This window comes from Lutra lutra, chromosome 4 (assembly GCF_902655055.1).
Source record: "Lutra lutra chromosome 4, mLutLut1.2, whole genome shotgun sequence".
Taxonomy (NCBI): Eukaryota; Metazoa; Chordata; class Mammalia; order Carnivora; family Mustelidae; genus Lutra; species Lutra lutra.
The window spans coordinates 170,097,937-170,117,254 of NC_062281.1; the positions used below are offsets into that span (position 1 = coordinate 170,097,937).

Below are 19,318 nucleotides of genomic sequence, written 5' to 3' on the forward strand. Positions count from 1 at the left end.
CAGGATTTACCAAAAACTGTTTTATTGCTGTGACTTCCACCAGAAGCTGTTGACACGCCCCATGACAGCCAAGGGCCAGGTGTGCATCTAGATCAGCTGGATGCCAGGGCTGGTTTCCCCAACCCACGTGAACATACTATTGCCCAGGGCTCCACCCAGCCAGAGCCGTGCTTTCTGGCAGACTGGCCACATCTCAACAAGAAGTAGCAGCGCCGCTGCCGATCATTTCTGCCCCCTCCCCACCCCCCGGAATCCCACGTCTTGGGTAAGACAGGAAAATGCCACGGGTACCCTTCCAAAATAAAACCTGTCCTAATCCCTCCCCTCTGCCCAGGGAGCCAGGAAGGCCCCAGGCTCGGCAGTGAGCCCGGAACCCAGCACCAGGGAGGTACCAGTCCTCCACTCGCTGTCTGATCACCTCCCCCAGGACCCCGGCCCAGCCGTGTGCTCCACCCCACTGCAGGATGACGGAGGCACGGACCGTGCCCAAGGAACCACAGCATCTCCAGTCTGAGCTGCAGCTGGGCCGGCTGGACACGGCGGAGTCCTGGCAGCTGAGGCCCTCATGGACTCTTCTGGAAGAGACGGTGCAGGCTCTGGGCCAGGACATCTGTCTCCTCATAGCCCTCACAACTTTGCTGCCAGCTCTCTGGCACCTGTTCCATCCCATAGTAGGCCCCAGCAATGGCCCCAGCCATGGTAGCAATGGTGTCTGTGTCCCCCCCGAGCGAGATGGAATAGATAAGAGTCCTTTGGAGGCTGTTGAAGGCAGAGGGGATCTCGGGGTCAGGCTCCATGCAGCGCAGGAAGCAGTAGATGGCAGTGGGCACAGATTCAAAAGCAGCAATGCCATTGCCTGCAGGGAAGCCAGCACATGGGGACCCCACATTCCTCCACCCTCTATGTCCCCAGCCATCTTCCCACCACTCACCCCAAGTCAATACTCTCAGCTTCAAGCTGGGCTGTGATTCAGACCACAGGCTCTAGACTTAGACTACCCAGATTCAAATCCTGGCTCTCCCTCCTGCTAGCATGGGAACCACGCAAGTTCCCTCATGGCTGAGGTTCTGGTTTCTGGGATCTGATTCCTCGGGCAGAGAGGGAATAAAGGCAGCAACTCTCTGGGCTGGTGTGGGGGTGAAATGGGCCACAGGGAGAGTGTTCCATGTGGGGCCCAGAACACAGTACAGTTGCTCTCTAAACAAGTACCGCTTATCAACATCAACTGTAAAAACTAAGGGCCACCTGGCACTCCGGGGGTGCTCAGCGGCCAGGCTGGTGGCGCGGCAGCCCCGGAGTTAACCCCAGCAACGAGGCATGTGTTCCCAGCCCTGCCAAGGATGGCACAGCGCAGGCTCTGCTGTCCCCACAGCCTCGGGCAAGAAATGGGACAGCAGGTGGGCCTCCCGGCTCCCATCTGTCCCTAAGCCCAGGGCTAACCGAGGATGACGGGTGTGACGGTCTACCCACCTAGCTCAGACACCACCTCCTCTCTGGTGACAGAGTCCTGCTCTAGAAGAGCGCCGATCTTCTTCAGTCGGCTGGAGTAGGGACGCTCCTCCATGCCCAACCTGTGGGTCAGGGGCGAGGTTTCAGGGAAGTCGGAGCCAGCAGGGTGGAGATGGGAGGCCGGGTAAGAGGTGTGGGAGGGGGAGGCGGGGTGATCAGACTGACACCCAGCACAGGTGTCCTGACAAGAAGTAGGAGAGCGCTGGGGATGAGCTGCTCGTCCCAGTCTCTGGTACCCTAAGAGCCTGGATGCAGAGTCAAGGCAAAGGGGCTCCTCCCACCCCTCCTAAAAGTCTGCAATTAAAAAAAAAAGGTTTCAGCCTGTGGCAATGCCAGAGGACCCCACAAGGCAGGCACACCCCCAAACGCCCTTCCAGCCTGCCTCCCTCCCACATACTCACTCCCTGGCATCTGAGAGAGACTGGGCGTCACTCTCCAGCTCTTCCATGTGGCCCAGGAGTTGTTCGAGGAAATGCTCACTCGACGACTCCCCCTGCAAAGCCAGGTGCACAGCCAGGGCCTGCAGGATGGCACCGTTGTAACCCAGGGAGGAGGCGTGTGTCAGCTGGGCTGAGAGCCGGGCAAACTAGGGCAGAGGCAGTGGGAGCAAAGACGGGCTGTCACAGAACCCGGGCTGCAGAGAGGAGGGAGGGAGGGGAATGCCCAGCAGCCGGCCCGCCTGGACTACCTTCTGCACATCCTGGACACTGCTATAGGCCAGGGATATGCCGGCCACCCGCATGGCACCCCCCGTTGCCATAGGAGCCTTTTCCGTGAAACTGGGCCCGGGCAGGCTCAAAGACGTCACGGCACTTGGGGCTCAGGAGCTTCTTGAATACAGTGATCACTCCAGCGCCGTAACCCCGGTCGGGCTCTTTCTTGTACTCCTGAGCAAATCTAGGAGAGAGAAGGGAGACAGGACGAGGGTTGAAAAGACATGTGTCAGGGCTGGGAGAGGAGAGCTCTGGCTGGCCTGGGAAAAGAGGAAGCCTTAGGGACTGAGGCCCATACTCCCGGTGCGGTCGGTTCTGCTCTGGGAAGCCACGCAGTGCCAGCGTCGTGCCGAGAGCTGGGGCCCCAGCGCACACCTGTAGCATCGCTCTGGCCAAGAAGTGCAGATGCTCAGCCCACCTGCTTTGCCTCCCCCCAGGTCCGCCCCCCTCACCTGTGAGCCATGTCCACCTCGTCGAAGGCCTCCTTGGCCAGCAGGGACTGCACCAGGGCCCTGGCCATGGCCGTGTCGTCTGTGTAGTACAACACTTCTGCAGGGACAGGGTGGGGGTGAGGGTGAGATCGTGCTGCAGGCTTGAAGGTGGGGGCTCTGGCCCCCCGCTATTTTTTTTTTTTAAAGTAAGCTCTATACCCAATGTGGGGCTTGAACTCATGACCCTGAGACTGAGGTGCATACTCTACTGACCAAACCTCCCTCTTTCTCCTCCGCCCAGTTTCCTGGGCTCCAGGCCTTGGGATTCTCAGCAATTCTTTATTCCGAGTCAGTTATGACAACCTTCTGATTTCTGAAGGCAAATCTTCTGCTCCCCTCTGACTGCTATGACCATAGCTCTCCTGCAGCACACCCAACTTCCGACCCAGCCTGTATGTGCAGCCAGACAATTCTTCCTAAAAGCAGAATTCCCTTTCCTCATCTCTCTCCTGCTCAAAATTGCTGTCTGTTGCTTTCAGGATTAGGCCAAATTCACTGCCTTGGCCTTCGAAGCCCTTCCTTTTATATCCCACCACTCCCCTCCACATCCCCAGAACCAACCTTGGAGTCTGGGACCCTCCCTCAAACCCCGCTCCTTCTTCTGGGTGCCCGGGACTATTGCTCTGGCACTTCTGACACAGCAACGCTGCTCCTACGAAGACGTCCCGAGTAGGCTGGGAGCCAGCAAGGGACCGGTGGCACTTGGTTTTATTGAAGGAAGAGATGGCTACAGAGAAGGAAGCACACTCCCTAGCAAGCCCCCACCCCACTCCCACTCCTCTCTGTGTACTGCAAGCCCCCAGCCCCACTTACTCCCGTTCACTCTTTCTTTTTCCCCTCTTCACTCTTTAGAGGGCTCCCATCCTGGCTTCACTAGGAAGAGGCCCCGACAGGCTTCCTACCCACAGCTACACTCTCCTGTTACCTCTTGACCAAGTGAGTTTCTCTTCCAGTCCACCCAGCCCAGCTTCCAGTGAACTTGTTCTTCCTTCCCCTCCTCTCCTCTCCCTCCACCTCTTCCTGTGTGGTGGAGTAGCACTCATGCTCTCTTTGTTTGGTCCCTGCACTCTTCTTCCAGGAAGCCACATCTCTACCCTTCTCAGCCCATGTGATTGGGGCATAAGGTTCACACCACCACTAGCCTCCTCAGATAGCACACCCTACTCGTTTGTTCAGGGATGGACAGATGGCCAAGCCAGGCTAAGGAGATGTGGTCTGGGATTTCTGCTGGGGCTGCTGCAGACAGACTCTTCCTCTGCTGAAGCTGCTGGGGCCACCCCATGCGGAGGGTCTGCCAGAGCGAGTGAAGCCAACCTGTCAGAACAGGGATCTGAATAAGGAGGGGAGCTGTGTCTTGTCGTGGCTTGAGCCCCTGGATTCAGCTCCACCTGAAGCCAGACCTACCTCAGAACTTCTCAGTTATGCCAGCCAACGCATTCTCCATTTGTTTAGGCCATTATGAGCTGAGTTTTCTGCTACTTGCATCCAAAAGATGCACCATCTAAAACACCTAAAATGTTTTTCCTTCATCTTAACATCAAAGCAAAGATGAAATTAAAAAACATCCCTCCATCCTGTCTTTGCCTCAACCACAGCTCCGGTATTTCCTCATCATACCATCTACTCTATTTCCTTTCTCTACTTCCTCCTAAACCCACCGACACCTTACTTCCAGGTTTCAACATTCTACTGAAATGGTTTTTAAAACCCAGACTTCCCTCTCTTAACCTCTCTGTAGCATGACACAGTGACCATCCTGAAATTCTCCCAGGTTTTGTTGCTATCCTACTCACCTGCTTCAGCTCTCATCAAACCCTTTCCAAGTCTAGCTCCTTTTGCTCCTCCAGGGTTCTGCGCTTGGCCCCTTCTTCTTACTATTCTACATGCTCTCCAAGAAACATCCTCCCCTTGACCTCAGAGATCTGGGTGAGGACCTGGCTGCGCAAGGGGAGGAGACTGGCTTTATATACAAGGGACAGCAGTGCAAAGACCTGGAGGAGAGCAAGCTGGTGTAAGAGCAGCTGAGCGCAGAACACAAAGCCAAGGGTGGCTGAAGGTGAAACAGGGACTCAGGCGAGGGCCGACCAGGTAGGACATGTTAGAGAATTTGGTCTATGCTGAGAGTAAGGGAAAATCACGGCAAAGCTTCCGGCGGGGGAGGTCCGTCACGTCTCTTTCGAGATCACTCCCTGCTGCGTGGAGAATGGACTGGTGGTGCACAGGGTGGACCAGGAGCGATGCAGGGGAAAGACGCACAGGCTGCCGGCTTGCACGGCTGGAAGGCTTGCCAGGCCCGGCACCGGGGAACGTTCCAGGGCGAGAGAGAAGCTGGGACTCGGACTCTGACGGCTGAGCCGAGCTGTCCGCGGCTCCTCCAGACCCGCCCTGGTAGCTCCGGGAAGCTTCACCTCCGAGGCTTGTCCCTCCTGCCCCGAGGCCCCCGGGGACCCCGGCCAACGCGTCCCCACGTGCACCCGGCCCCGCCCACCTGTCCGCGCGCTCCCCGGCGAGCCCGGTCCGGCTCCAGGCTCTGGACGTGACGCAAGACTGACGTCAGGGTGACGGTGTCGTGCGCCTCGTAGAAGGAGCCCACGCAGTCCCCGAGCAGCGCGCCGGCCAGGCAGCCTCGGAAGCGGGAGAGGGAGCGGGCCGCCCCAGCCCCCGCGCAGCCCGAAGCCGTCATCGCCGCCGTTGCCGCCGCCGCCATCCGCGCGGAGCAGTCGCCACTTCCGGTACGTCCGGCGCGCGCCGCTCGACAACGTCCCCCTCCCCGCCGGCCCCATAGCGCCGCCCCGCGGCCCGGAGCCGCGGCACCTCTCCGCACCCACAGCGCCGCCCAGCGGCCCGGAGCTGCAGCTCCCAGTCCTGCAGCACTGGCTTGGGCCAGGCCTCTGCTTTAGCCCCATTCTCCCCACTTGTAAATGGCTCACAGAAGGGTCGGGATGGCCACTGAAGAGTCCCCGAGGCGAGAGGAGGGCCCAGAGCCAGACCATCGGACCCTGGCAGCCCTGCCCTTAAGGCCACTGTCTCCACCCCACCCCCACCCCTGCTCCTTTTGGCCTGCTCCAAGCCCACCTTCCCACTGCTGTCCCAGCTCTTGGCTCCCTCAGGCCTGGGTCCCCACCCCCAAGCCCTCCCACTGTGATCCTAGCCTACCCCACTTCCCCTGGGCTTCCCCTAGGCCTCAAGAGAGCAGGCAAGGGTCCAGCTGGGGCCCGAGCTGATGAGAGCTCATGGTGCTAGAGCCCAGGGGAATGTCCAGCCTGGCCCAGAGAGGGGTTCCCTGAGGAGGTAGGAGTAAGGACTCAGATTTAGAACATAGAGCTTGAGGAATGATGTTCCCCAACTTCGCCCCTCCATACACAGCAGGGCCAAGAGCCCTCTCACTCCCCGCTGACTGTGTACAGGGATAGCAAAAAGGCATTTGGAGTGAGAACCACATTTATTAGATTCATTCTCTCCATCCCCCTCCCTCTTCCATCTCCCCACAGACCCTTCCCTTATCCCTCAGCCCCTCAAGACTAGAGCAGCTCCAGCTGGCAGGTTTTGAGCGGACTCAGGGTGCGGTTTGTGGTTCGGTTGAAGGTGTCCACCTCGGGCACAAACTTCTCTGCAGGCACAGTCAGCTTCCTACGGGTGTCCATGCACTTGGTGTCCAGCAGCATGGAGTTGGCCTTGCAGTCGATGTCAGCCTGCAGCCGGGCCAGGTGCTTGTAGAGAGCATCCAGAGCATCCCTGGGGAAGAGGCATGAACAACCTATCACCCCTGCCCCATGAGGAGAGGGTCAAGGCCAAACTCACTGGCCTTCAGGAAGAAAGACACCAGGGAAGCTAGCAGGCTGCAAAAGGCCCCATGGGTGGGAGGTGTCTCCCTACGCCCCCTGCCTACTCCCCAAACTTACTGGGCTTGCGCCAGCTTCTGCTTCAGGGCAGCGATGGTTGCCTCTAATTGGTGAACCTCGTCAGTGAGGCCATACTGTGCCTAGAGGCAGAGGGGTGCATTGGGAGGCCCGGTCAGTCTATGGCTTGGATACTCCCCTCCACCAGCACCCCTGCTTCTCCAGGGATATGTGCTGGGGGGGGGGGTGGTCCGGAAGAAGCCTTAGAGGGGGGCCAGTGCCCCACAGGGGTACCCTCGCACCTGGTCCCGGCAGAGTTCCACATTGGGCCGGTAAGTTCTGGACTCTAGCCGGGTATGGCATAGCTTCAGGTTCTGTAACTTTCGGCGCAGATCCTCCTCCAGGTGCCGGATGTCCTCCTGCAGCTCGGCGATCTCCTCCAAGGTCTGCAGGGACAGAGTGACTGGTCTCCACCAGCTGAGCCCACCCACCAGCTGAACCCCGGCTCTCATCCCACAGGAGGAACCCCGGGGCCCAGGGACAAAACCGAGAAGGCTCACATTCTTCTCCTGCCACCTGAGCTCACTGTACAATTTCTCCATCTCCCGCAGCCGCTTCCTGAAGGCAAATTCTGTGGCCACCCTCTGGGCTTCGAGTTCATTGTTGGTCTGAAGGACAGGATAGGCAGGCCAAGGGGAGGCTGTAAGCCTGGGGCCATCTGAGGAAATCGCTCAAGTTGGGGTGTGTGTGTGTGTGTGTGGTGGGACACCGCGTGGCCACCGGGACCGCTCGGGCCACCAGCCGGCCCTGGAAGAGCAGGGTGTGGGAGCAGTCGGTCACCTCGGCAATGGTTAGGGCGATGGCCTCCCTCAGCTCTATGGCCCCTTTCATCTCAGCCTCTGCACGGCTCTTGTTGAACTGGCTGAAGTCGTCCCATTGCTGGAGGGTGGAGGAGCTGCGGGAGGGTGGAGGAGCCCAGGAAACACTGGCTCAGAAGCGTATGGGCTGTGAGGCGGGGAGGAGAAACCGAGTGAAACACTTCTTACCCACTCGGGACACGTGTGGGATTGACCTTCAGAGAGATGTTTGGGGACTTGAGGTTGAGAGAGAGGCAGCCTCTGTCAATGTCCAGTGTCTCCATTTTGTCCCGATGGTCAGAGCTGAGCTGCTGTCGGACTTCCTGCAGGAGGCTGGGGAGGGAACAGACTCGATCAGGGACCATTCCGCCAAGGCCCTAGGACACAGCCCCCGTGGTCCTGAAGGGACACTGAGGGCTGGGCCAGCTGGGGTGACCATGGAGACAAAAATTGGCAGAGCTGGAGGAGCACCCTACAGACAGAATGCGGACGCCTGCCTGCTTGCACACGCCCCTGGGGGGGCACATGCATGTGTGGACTCACACATACACACTCACGAGAGGGTACCCAGGGGTGGTGACAAATGGGCTTCATCTCTCCTGCTCCCAGTCAGCTGTTAATGGCTGCCTAAAGCAGGGCGGTGGGAAGTGTTCTGAGACCGTGTCCAGGCGGTGGGAGCTATAGTCAGTCGGTGATTTTCCCGCGATGGGGCACGGCAGGGTCAGAAGGGAGCCCGAGAGCCCGCTGCTCATTACCCATAATACATGTTTCACGTGGAAGACTTGCAGCCTTGGGACGCCTGGGTGGCTCCGTCGCTTAAGAGTCTGACTCTCAATTTCTTTCTGCTCAGGTCATGATCTCAGGGTTGTGGAATCGAGCCCCGCGTTGGGCTCTGCGCTCAGCCCGGAGTCCACTTGTCTCTCTCCCTCTGCTCCTCCCCTTGCTCTCTCTCTTTCTCTCAAACACATAGATTTTAAAATCTTACAGAAAAAAGAAAGAAAGAAAGACAGACATGCAGATTTCAAGTGCAGGTGAACATGGAGATGATAGATCTCCCTTACCAGAGCTTCTCGAAGGCCTGGCTAATCTTTTGTTGCAAGGCCTTCTTGGTGGCATCAATGACCTCCACCTCTTTGTGCAGCTCTTCCTCCACGGGGTCCTTCACCACATCAATGTCACGCCGACTGTCCCTCAAGGTCAGGCACTCAATTGCTACATCCAGAGGCAGGTTCTTGGCCTGCAGGTTTTGCTCTGCTGACTCTTTCATCTAGAAAAGAGAGAGCAGCGGACACTCGTGTGGCCATCCCTGGGAAGCAGATCTCATCCCCACTTTACAGAGGGGGCCGGTGAGTGACTCAGTGGACATGCCACCCAACACCCCCGTCAAGGGTGTGTGGACCCTGAAGTGGGTGGGGTGGGGAGGGTCCTGGCCGCGGGTCTCCCAGCTCCCTGCCCCGGCTCCCTGCCTGGGTCAGGGCGTCGATCTCAGCATCTAAATCTGTCAGACACTTGTCCAGCATCTCCTTCCAACGGTTGACAGTATCAATCCTCTCCGCCAGTCGAGTCCTATTGTCATGTTCGTCCAAATGGTCTGGGAAGAGACAAAGCCGGAATAAAGAAGGTGCGGGTTGGGGCTCTTCCTCTGCCCACCCAGTAGGGCTCTGGTCTCCAACCTGGTTGTTGGTCTCATTGCGAAGGACCCGGGCCTCCTGGCGGATCTGGTGTGAAGCATCTCGCTGCCGCTCGGCGTTGGTGGACAGCAGGTGGCTGTTGGTGTGCCAGTCCGGCAACCGGAAGCGCTGACTGGGCTTGACGCTCAGTGTGGCCATGGCGCAGGGGTTGAGGGGTCAGAACACCTGAGGCCTGTTCCAGTCACCCACCTCTGCTGGAGAGGGAAAACAAGGCTGCAGAGGCCACTCGGAGAGATACTGTCCTAGATCAAAAACCCCCTCCAAAGTACATGCTCCTGTCCATTTTGCTCCCAGCCCCTTCCTGCAGGAAGCTGGCTGGGGAACAGCCTTGACTTACTTAGCTTTGTGAGAGGTGTTCCCACTAGGTTTCCTGCCCCCATCCATCCACAGACACAAACTCCTGGACCCTGCTGGTCCTGGAACAGGTGAAAGGGAACAGTGGAGTCCATTGGTGTGTGGTGTGTGTGTGTGTGTGTGTGTGTGTGCGCGTTGCCAAAGCCCTTAGTGGGGCTGGGGGTGGGCCGCTTAGCAGGAAAAATAGCCCTTAATCCAGGTTCCACCCCTACTTCCACAACCAGGTCTTGTGGAAACGTGTTTTCTTGTCGCCCCAGCTTTGGGCCAGGACCCTGAGGATCTAAGAGAAGGAGCCCTGTTCTCCAGGAAGAGACGAGCTAGTTTGCAGGGGACATGGGTTGGCACTAGGGAGTGTGGGGGGGGGGGGGGTTGGCTTCCTGCCATTTGGTCGTCCTCCCTCTGCCCTCTGTGGGGAGGAGGGGAAGGTGTGTAAGGGACCCCACTGGGGAGGAGAATGGGTCCGTCTAGGTCCCAGCCCAGCCCTCCTCTCATCTTTGAATTAATACCCCGCCGCAGGCGCCGAGAAAGGAGGAGGAAGGGAGAAGGAGGGAGCTCGGCTTGGGCGAGAGCCCCACCACCATCCCCGCTCTTCTCTTCCTCTCACCTCCAGCCCCGCTCGCACTTCCGCCTCTGCTCCCCAGCTCCTCTGTTCGGCGCCCCCGGTTGCTAGGCACCCGCGCTCCGCCCGCGCGTTCCCTCCGCCTGGTGTTTGGTTTGGCAAACGCTGGGCGGGCCGCAGGGCCTGGAGGCCCAAGGGGTAGGAAGGCGGCGGGGCGCCCGGAGGGGGCCAGAGGAGGAGCGCATCGAGGTGTCGCCTTCACTCCATGTACATGTTTAAACATTTTTTTTTTTTTTTTTTAAGATTTTATTTGACGGATGGAGATCACAAGTAGGGCAGGGGAAGCAGGCAGAGAGTGAGGAGAAAAGCAGGCTCCCCCGCTGATGCAGAGAGCCCGATGCGGGGCTCGATCCTAGAACCCTGGATCATGACCTGAGCCGAAGCAGAGGCTTTAACCCATTGAGCCACCCAGGCGCCCCTAAACATTTGTATTTTGATAGAAGTTATGCATCGACAAGGTTAAAACAAATGCATAATACCATAGGAAAAGTAATGTCCCCGCTCAGGCTCACTACTCAGCAGATATCCTTCCAGATATGTATATGTATTTACATAGATTGAACACATCCCTTGGTCCTGTCTTGCCCAACATTTGCATTCCATCTGCCTGATGGCACGAGAAGGAATGAGGCTTGCTTTTGGGAGGGGCCACATTCCCCGGGGAGGGTAAGGGGGTGTTAGAAGCAAAGCTCAAAATCCAGCCTTTTTTTTTTTTTTTCCTTGTTTTAAAGTTTTTTTTTTATAAATATTATTTAGTTTATTGACAGACAGAAATCACAAGTAGACAGAGAGGAGGAAGCAGGCTCCCTGCTGAGCAGAGAGCCCCCATGCGGAACTGGATCCCAAGAACCCTGAGATCATGACCTGAGCCGAAGGCAGAGGCTTAACCCACTGAGCCACCCAGGCGCCCCTTGTTTAAGTGTTTATTTTAATTCCACTACATAAAGAGTTCTGTTAGTTTCAGGTGTATAATATAGTGATTTCACATCTATACAAAATCTAAACTTTTTTTTTTTTTAAAGATTTTATTTTTATTTATTTGACAGAAGAGAGAACACAAGTAGGCAGAGAGGCAGGCAGAGAGACAGGAGGAAGCAGGCTCCCTGCTGAGCAGAGAGCCCGATGCGGGACTCGATCCCAGGACTCCGAGATCATGACCTGAGCCGAAGGCAGCGGCTTAACCCACTGAGCCACCCAGGCGCCCCTAAACTTTTTTTTTTTTTTTTTTTTAAGATTTTTTTATTTTAGAGAGAAGGCAGCACGATTAGGGAGGGCAAGAGGGAGAGGGAGCGAAGCAGTGTAGGCACTAAGCCGGGAGCTGGGACCCGGATGGCAGGTGGATCTCATAACTTGAAATAATGACCTGAGCCCGACTGAGCCACCCAGGCTCCGCCAAACCATTTTTTTTTTTTAAGAGGACGAGATAGAACTCAACCATGCCAGTACTTTTCGAGGCCTTGGGAGATGTTAAGATTTAATGTTCATAACTAATAGGAGAGGTAGGCACTATCCCCTTTTTCGCCACTCATGACATTCCTGCACATCCTGGCCGGGGGAAGAAGATATTAGAAGAAACATCAGGCAGCTGATGGATTGGACCAAGAAAAACAGAGTGATAAGAAACTAGTGATGCCGTGTTCTATCATTTTTGTAACAGAAACACCAAGAAACGTCTCTGTTATTGTGATGTTTACCACTGAAGAAGTTTAGATCATGTGTAATATGCAAAAATGCCTGGATGCCTGAGTAGCTCAGTGGGTTAAGCCTCTGCCTTCAGGGTCATGATCTCGTGGTCCTGGGATGGAGCCCCACCTTGGCCTCTCTGCTTAGTGGGGAGTCTGCTTCTCTGTCTCACTCTCCTTCTGTGCTTTCCCTTGCTCTCTCGCTGAAACAAAATCTTTTAAAAATATGCAAAAGTGTGGCTGAAGAATTTCAGATCTTGACAAATTCCTGGCAGCATTCCAGCACATTCACCAACAAGGTATTTTTTGTGATGATGGATTACTATGAAAGCCCCGAGGCCTTTCAGACACACCAGTTGATGTCAGTTCCAAGTGTCCTTCACTTCTCTGCTAAGAGGAAATTTATGTCAGATGACCTTGACCATTTGGAGGGAAGGGCTATCACAGCTGAGCAGATGGCTGGTTGGGTAGCTGAGAGCACTGAGCGAAGAGAGACCACCATCAGCATCAGACCCCCTACAGATTACCACGACCCCTTCAAGCTGGGGATATTTTTGGTTCTTATTGGTGGACTTGTGTATTTATGGAAATGGAATAGAAAATGTATTTTTAACAAAACTTGTGGGCAGCTTTAGCTCTGTCTTTTGTGATCGTGGTGACATCTGGTCAAATGCGGACTTACATAAAAAGAGCCCCATATGCTCATAGGGATCCTCCAACAGGACATATGCACAATATTCATGCAGTGGGTTACTCTGTTTGCCCCAGAATATACATCATTTTCTGTTTAATGTATGCATTATCCTGGGACAGGTGCTCATAGCTAAAGCAGCCACGTGTTGCTTGAACATTATACAGAGGAAGATAATGATCTTGACGGCACGGGTCTAGTTGTGGTTTCTTCAGTTGGCTGCTTTTTTTGTCTTCAGAGTTAAAGAACCTAAGTATCCATTCAGCATCTCTATCCTTTTTTTTTTTTTTCTCATCGGCTTTAAAGGATTCTAGAAATATAGACAGTGAAGCGAGACATTTCTTAAAATGTGAAAAAATGTGAAGAAAAAAAAACATGAAAGAATGAGAACTTGTAACTTTTTTTTTTTTTTTTTTTTTTTAAGTGATTGAGATTTAGCCACAGGAGACATGGAGTGCTTTGGCAACAAGCAGCCATTTTCTCCCCAAATCTGTGAAGTATGATAATATGTATCTTCTCTGTTCTCAATTTTCTCCTCCCTGTGTCAGAGATTACATAATTTAGTGAATTCCAATGATTCAGATACTCAGAGAAGTACAAGTTCTATTCAGTCAGAACAATGTTTCAAAGTATTCTGTTAGTTGGTCAGCTGATCTTATTCTAATGTGAAAAATAATACCTTAATAAGGTACCCCACATCTAGCTACCGAGGATAACTATATTGCCTCTCCTGGAGGTGTATTTTGTGCTCAGCCAACTTTGTGTGTTGTCTTTTTTTTTTTCTTTAAGATTTTATTGTCAGTAGAGAGAGCACACAAGCAGGGGGAGGAGCAGCAGGCAGAGGGAGAAGCAGGCTCCCCACTGAGCAAGTAGCCAAAACAGGACCGGATCACAGGACCCTGAGATCATGACCTGAGCCAAAGGCAGAGGTTTAACCAACTGAACCACCCAGGCATCCCTGTGTGTTGTCTTCTGAAGCCTAAGTATCTTTCTGTAGAATGCAATTCCAATCCCCAGAGGCAAATACAGTATGACTTAGTATTCTTTTAAAGATTTTTTTTATTATTATTTATTTATTTGACAGAGATCACAAGTAGGCAGAGAGGCAGGTAGAGAGAGAGAGAGAGAGAGAAAGCAGGCTCCCTGTTGAGCAGAGAGCCCGATGTGGGGCTCGATCCCAGGACCCTGGGATCATGATCTGAGCCGAAGGCAGAGGCTTTAACCCTCTGAGCCACCCAGGCGCCCCTGACTTAGTATTCTTACCCAAGAATTTGCTAATGAGGTTTGCTACTTTGCTGTTTGACCATTGCAGACATAAACTAACTGATTACCAGACTATAATCTCTCCATGATTGTTAAGTTCCTTTTTTCTGGAGAGACTTCACATAAATTATCTTTTCCTGTTTTTTCTTGCAAGGGGCTAATGTCTAACAAAATAGCAGTTCCCATTTTGGTGTTGACTTGAGGTTGTTTTCTTTTTAAATCTAACAGGAAAATGGGTGTAAAGACAATTAACAGGATGAACAATTTCGTTCATCCTTTTTTATTTAGTAGCATGCAAAAATATTAGTTATATCTAATAGGCAGAAATACCAAACTGAACTTTTTTTTTTTTTAAGATTCTATTTATTTATTTATTTGACAGAGAGAGAGAGAGAGATCACAAGCAGGCAGAGATGCAGGTAGAAGGGGGGGGAGGGGAGCAGGCTCCTCGCCGAGCAGAGAGCCCATTGCAGGGCTTGATCCCAGGACCCTGAGATCATGACCTGAGCCGAAGGCAGAGGCTTAACCCACTGAGCCACCCAGGCACCCTTTTATGCAGATTTTTAAATTAACCAAACTAAAAGGCCTTAACATAGACACTAGTCATACTTTTGTATTAAAGGTTTAGATAGCACCTCTTACTAGATTTTTAAAGATACTATTCAAAGGGATACCACCCTTTATTTTTTATTTTTTTTAAGATTTTATTTATTTATTTGACAGAGAGAGATCACAAGCAGATGGAGAGGCAGGCAGAGAGAGAGAGAGAGGGAAGCAGGCTCCCTGCTGAGCAGAGAGCCCGACGTGGGCCTCGATCCCAGGACCCTGAGATCATGACCCGAGCCGAAGGCAGCGGCCTAACCCACTGAGCCACCCAGGCGCCCAATACCACCCTTTTATAATCCTTTATAATCTTAACTTTTATAATCTAAAATCTTTATATGAAAGTACAAAAATAAATTAGAAAAATTCAACTCACAAAATATATAAAGATGGTTAAACAAACTTAATGTTACATTTCCATAAAATACAAAGAATGTTTTGAATTGTGTCTGACTGACAGTGGTTACTGAAATCCTGTCTGGGGCAGCATCAAAACTATTCCTATGGTCCCACCTGGGGTACCAAAAAAATTGTCCCCCAAACAAAACTACTCCTATGTTCTGTTTTGGTATTGGTTTTTGCAAGATAATGTGCAAATTCCATTTAGCAAGATTAAAGGCAGTAATACTGTACATTTATAAGTTTCAAGTACTTTCAAGCTATTTCTAAATCACTTAGCAAAAAAGTCTGTTAACAGTTTTGTTTCATATGAGAATCAGATGTCATATTAGGCTTCATAATCCTATACCTCTAAAGTGTCTGTTTTGTTTATAATTATAAACACATTTTGAATTCAAGCATTAATCTTACCAGAAAATATTTTTTTTTTTTAAAGATTTTATTTATTTATTTGACAGAGAGAGAGAGATCACAAGCAGGCAGAGAGGCAGGCAGAGAGAGGGGAGGAAGCAGGCTCCCCGCAGAGCAGAGAGCCCGATGCGGGGCTCGATCCCAGGACCCTGAGATCATGACCTGAGCCGAAGGCAGCGACTTAACCACTGAGCCACCCAGGCGCCCCCAGAAAATATTTTAATAGAGACAAATATGAGAGAAGTGCTGCTGTATAAAGGCATCACAAAGATTTTAGAAACTGTGAAAATTGTAGAAGCAACAAAAGTGATGGAAGATAGAAAAACAATCATCTTTGTCCTACAGATAAGGCTAAAGATTTCAGTCCTCTTTATGAGAAAAGCATCTAGCAAAAATTGTACAAATGATCATGACCTTTCCTGGTATTGACAGATGAACCTAATTAATTTTCTAAAAGCATCTGCAAGGTATGCAAGTCTCAGCAGCCATGAAGAATCTGTCAGATGATCAGAAACAGAATGATCCTGACAGAAACCACGAGTTCAAGAGGTATGGCCGCCCCCCTCCCAAAAAAGCAAAACCCCACTGGGATTTTACTTTGGACTGCCACTTTATTTCTGCACTTAGGTGTAGTGCTCTGAGCACCCTTTTCTATGAAGAAAGCTTCAAGCAGGTGAGCTCCAATGTAATTGATTTGTTCTGTTCATGTCTTCCTAATCAATAAGAGGAGTAGGCTGATTGAGGTGTGCCTTGATTAATTATGCTGCTTTTCTGTACTCACCTATGTTACATGATAGCCTCTGTGATTTTTCAGAGCATGGCCTCAGAGTCATTGTTATATGTATTTTCCCCATTTAACTGTACGTACTTGGGTATAATTACTGATTTTTGGGGAATTTTTCTATACCAGTGTAGTTAGTAGGCCAAGACTGACATTAGGGTGATTCTCTTCAATTGTCAAACTTATCAACTGACACATATATTTAAAAAACCACCACCACCCAAAAGCATTTGTTAGTAAGCTGACTGATTCTGTTTAGTCTTGGTAACAAGATCACAATCTATACTGTTAGGGTTAGAGTCTGGGGACACATAGCTGGGAGAAGACTGGGTGAGAAATACATGTTAGCAGGAAGGGATGTTCTGGAAGACATCAATAGGCTTAGTGGAAATTACGAAGGGACAAGTTTTTCTTCTTTTTTCTTTAAAGCTCTGTGCCCAATGTGGGGCTTGAACCCATGAACCTGAGGATCAAGGGTCACACCCTCTACCCGCTAAACTGGACTGCTTCCAAGTAGTAAGCTACCTCCAGGGAAGGAGCACATCCTCAATGAGATGATCTCGTTTAATGTCCCAATAGCCTTACTATTATCTTCTTTTAGTGGAGGAAACTGAGGCTTAGAAGCATCAAGGAGCTTGTCCAGAGTGTCATGCAATCAGGGTTTGAAGCCAGGACTTCATGACCCTTTCCCCCGCACCCACTGGCTCCCTGTACCTGAGCCAGAAGAGCTGTAATGATGACCACACAATACAAAGTCTGGAGCAAAGCTTTTCTTTTTATTGCAATTATTAGTGAAATTTACACTTCCAACTGAAGCTAAGCAACACTAAAACCATTATTTTTTTTTAAATTAAGGATTAAAAACAAATACAACACAGAACCCTTCCAATATGCATAATGGCAGAAAAAAGAGTACTGGTTCTGTCACAGGACATTTTAGTGACAGTTTGGCTCAGGAAGAATTATGACAATTTCTTTAACATAAATATTATAAGTGACCGAACTGCTTAAAAGCATCTTCAAGATTCTCAATCTCTACCCTAAGTATTTTGTAGTAATTTCTTGGGGGAAGGTAACTTAACTGAAAGTAGAAAATTTGCTACCAAACTTTAATTACTGAAAAAAGCACTTTTGTTTAAAAACTTTATTTGCCTTCTGCCCATCCTAATTACATATAGTCTTCAAGGAATTAAAATGACAACCAAATCCAAAGCCTGACCCCCAAGTACACAGTGATAGAATTCGGCATTTGGTGTTTCTAATTACACACGGATTACATACATATCGTAGTTTGCTCTGACCTCCACCTTCCTCTTAATAAAACGTGGCAGTCAAGGTTCCTATCATTCAAGGTCTTATCTGGTCACACAGTGTATTACAAACTCCGACCCCACTGTTTTAATTGATGTTACTGTGTAACCCAAACATTAACAAAGAAAGGCTTATAAACATTTTGAGATTCTGCAGTCTTTATATTACTACAGTAAATTGATCTAACTTATGAAAAAGACAACAAAAATATAAGGCCAGACCAGGTGTACGACAGGATGGGGAAGATGAGGAAGGAGGTTTGAGAGTCCATCATTTTACCATGCTGAACCTTGGTTTCAGTGGAAATATTTGGCAAGAATAGTGTGGAAAAGGAGGATGGAGAAAGAGGTTACTCTGATTTTATGTAATAATTCAGTTTTAAAACATACGGATATCAACCCTCAAAAATAGTTCACATCTGCAATACAAATAGGCACACACGGTCAAGATGGTTAAAAAGTAAAATTTTAAAAGGCTATTATTTGTCCATCTGCAGGACATTTGCAGGTGGTCCCACCCTCCCCACATGTCCTATATTTACATTTAACTTTTCAGAAAAGCCCCTTTAAAAAGAGTGCTATTTCCTCCTCCATTACTTAGGGTTTAAAAAAAGCAGCAATTATCTAAAGTGGGAGCAGTTAGCAATGCTTTAAGGGTATGCATTTGTGTGTAATATAAATGTTCTCTTGAGTGAGTTGTCAGATTACACTGGAATGGCTATATTACAGTTTTAGTCCCCCAAACACAAAAGAAACACATTATTTTTCTATATAAATTTATGTAGTACACAGTGTTATAAACAAAGTTTACACACACACACACACACACACACACACACACACACACACACACCCTACTGCTTCCAACAGCCTAGGAATGCATCCATATACTAGTCCACAAGAATGATCTTTACTCACAAGATACAGTAATACTTTTATGGGTCCATAACTGAAGAGAGACATTTAAGTGACACATTAAAGCAAAAATTGCTTCATTAAAAGTATTCCGGATGTATCAATGTTCTTAGCTATCTCACTCAGCAAGATGGACTTTTTGTTCATTTTCTAAGCCGGAATCTACCCAACTTTTCACTTTCAGTACCTGTAATTCTCATCACCCTTTAAAACAAAGACAGATACCACTCATGTTAGTGATAAGCTGGGAAAAGCCCAACGGCCGCAACAAGGTCAATATCTATTGATTAAAAGTAAGTGTTGAATGCATCCATACCCTGTGTACCTAAAATGCATCCTTTTTTCTTAACAAGTGAAAAACAAACAAACAAACAAAAAACAGGCTTGTCTGTTGCAAAAAAGGAATAGCTTATACAACCTGTGGTGATGTACCCTTTGTTACTTCCCAAACAGGAGCCCCTTCCCTCCAGAAAAATGGGTAAGTCTGTCAAAATACTACGGTTCTACCAACGATCTGTAAAGATAACTGGATCAGGCACCAATCACTGAATTAAAATGGAGAAAAACTTTTACAGATACATGGTGATTGGAAAGCAAGATTCAACTCTGCAAAGTGATGAATGAAATAAGTACACTTTCCTTCTTAAAAACTAAGCCTCTACTCCAAAAAGAGGTACCAAAAATCTGACAAGAAACAAAGGGATGACTATCTGGTTGTACACCACCAGCCTCTGATGCCAACATGTAGCAAAAATGCCTGAAGGCAAAGCAAAGGCAAAGTTGATTTCTGATTATCTGATGGTTTTACCACACTAATTCAAAATACAATCGTAGCTGCCATAGCACCACTACAAGGAGTTTGGTTTTTGAAGTGACATTTTTGCCCAGGATTATTATAAAGAAAAATTCAGCCTGGGTATCTGGCAGGGGAGAAATAAACAGTATACGTTTGTAAGTGCACATCATACCAGGATAAGGCCTAAGTTTCTCTTATACCTGTTTGATAAAATGATCCATGGTTATTGAAGATACTTTCATAGAGGCAAACCAGAAATGAACCCTTTGTACAATATTCTTCTATGATCTTGAACTTCTGAAAACTCTTCCTTTGGAGAACTCAAGCACTGTCACAAACATTATCCAATTCTTACAACTTTGTGAGGTAGGTGAGGGCAGGCATTATCACTACC

At 50.1% G+C, this 19,318-nt stretch overlaps 2 protein-coding genes across 2 annotated transcripts; both read right to left on the reverse strand.

Annotated features, from left to right (window-relative positions):
• On the reverse strand, positions 1-5,450 carry ADPRS (ADP-ribosylserine hydrolase). Its single transcript, XM_047727794.1, is given in 8 exon segments — positions 1-856; positions 1,471-1,571; positions 1,911-2,095; positions 2,198-2,260; positions 2,262-2,406; positions 2,675-2,771; positions 5,202-5,231; positions 5,234-5,450. Coding segments are annotated over 8 exon segments (1,101 nt in total). The 5' UTR covers positions 5,421-5,450; the 3' UTR covers positions 1-563.
• A 598-nt stretch (positions 5,451-6,048) lies between these two features.
• Positions 6,049-9,992, reverse strand: TEKT2 (tektin 2). The gene is given in 11 exon segments (XM_047728801.1): positions 6,049-6,448; positions 6,616-6,695; positions 6,855-6,998; positions 7,113-7,220; positions 7,393-7,507; positions 7,599-7,742; positions 8,471-8,676; positions 8,876-8,991; positions 8,994-9,000; positions 9,083-9,294; positions 9,961-9,992. Coding segments are annotated over 10 exon segments (1,290 nt in total). The 5' UTR covers positions 9,239-9,294; positions 9,961-9,992; the 3' UTR covers positions 6,049-6,234.
• Between the last annotated feature and the right edge of the window lie 9,326 nt (positions 9,993-19,318).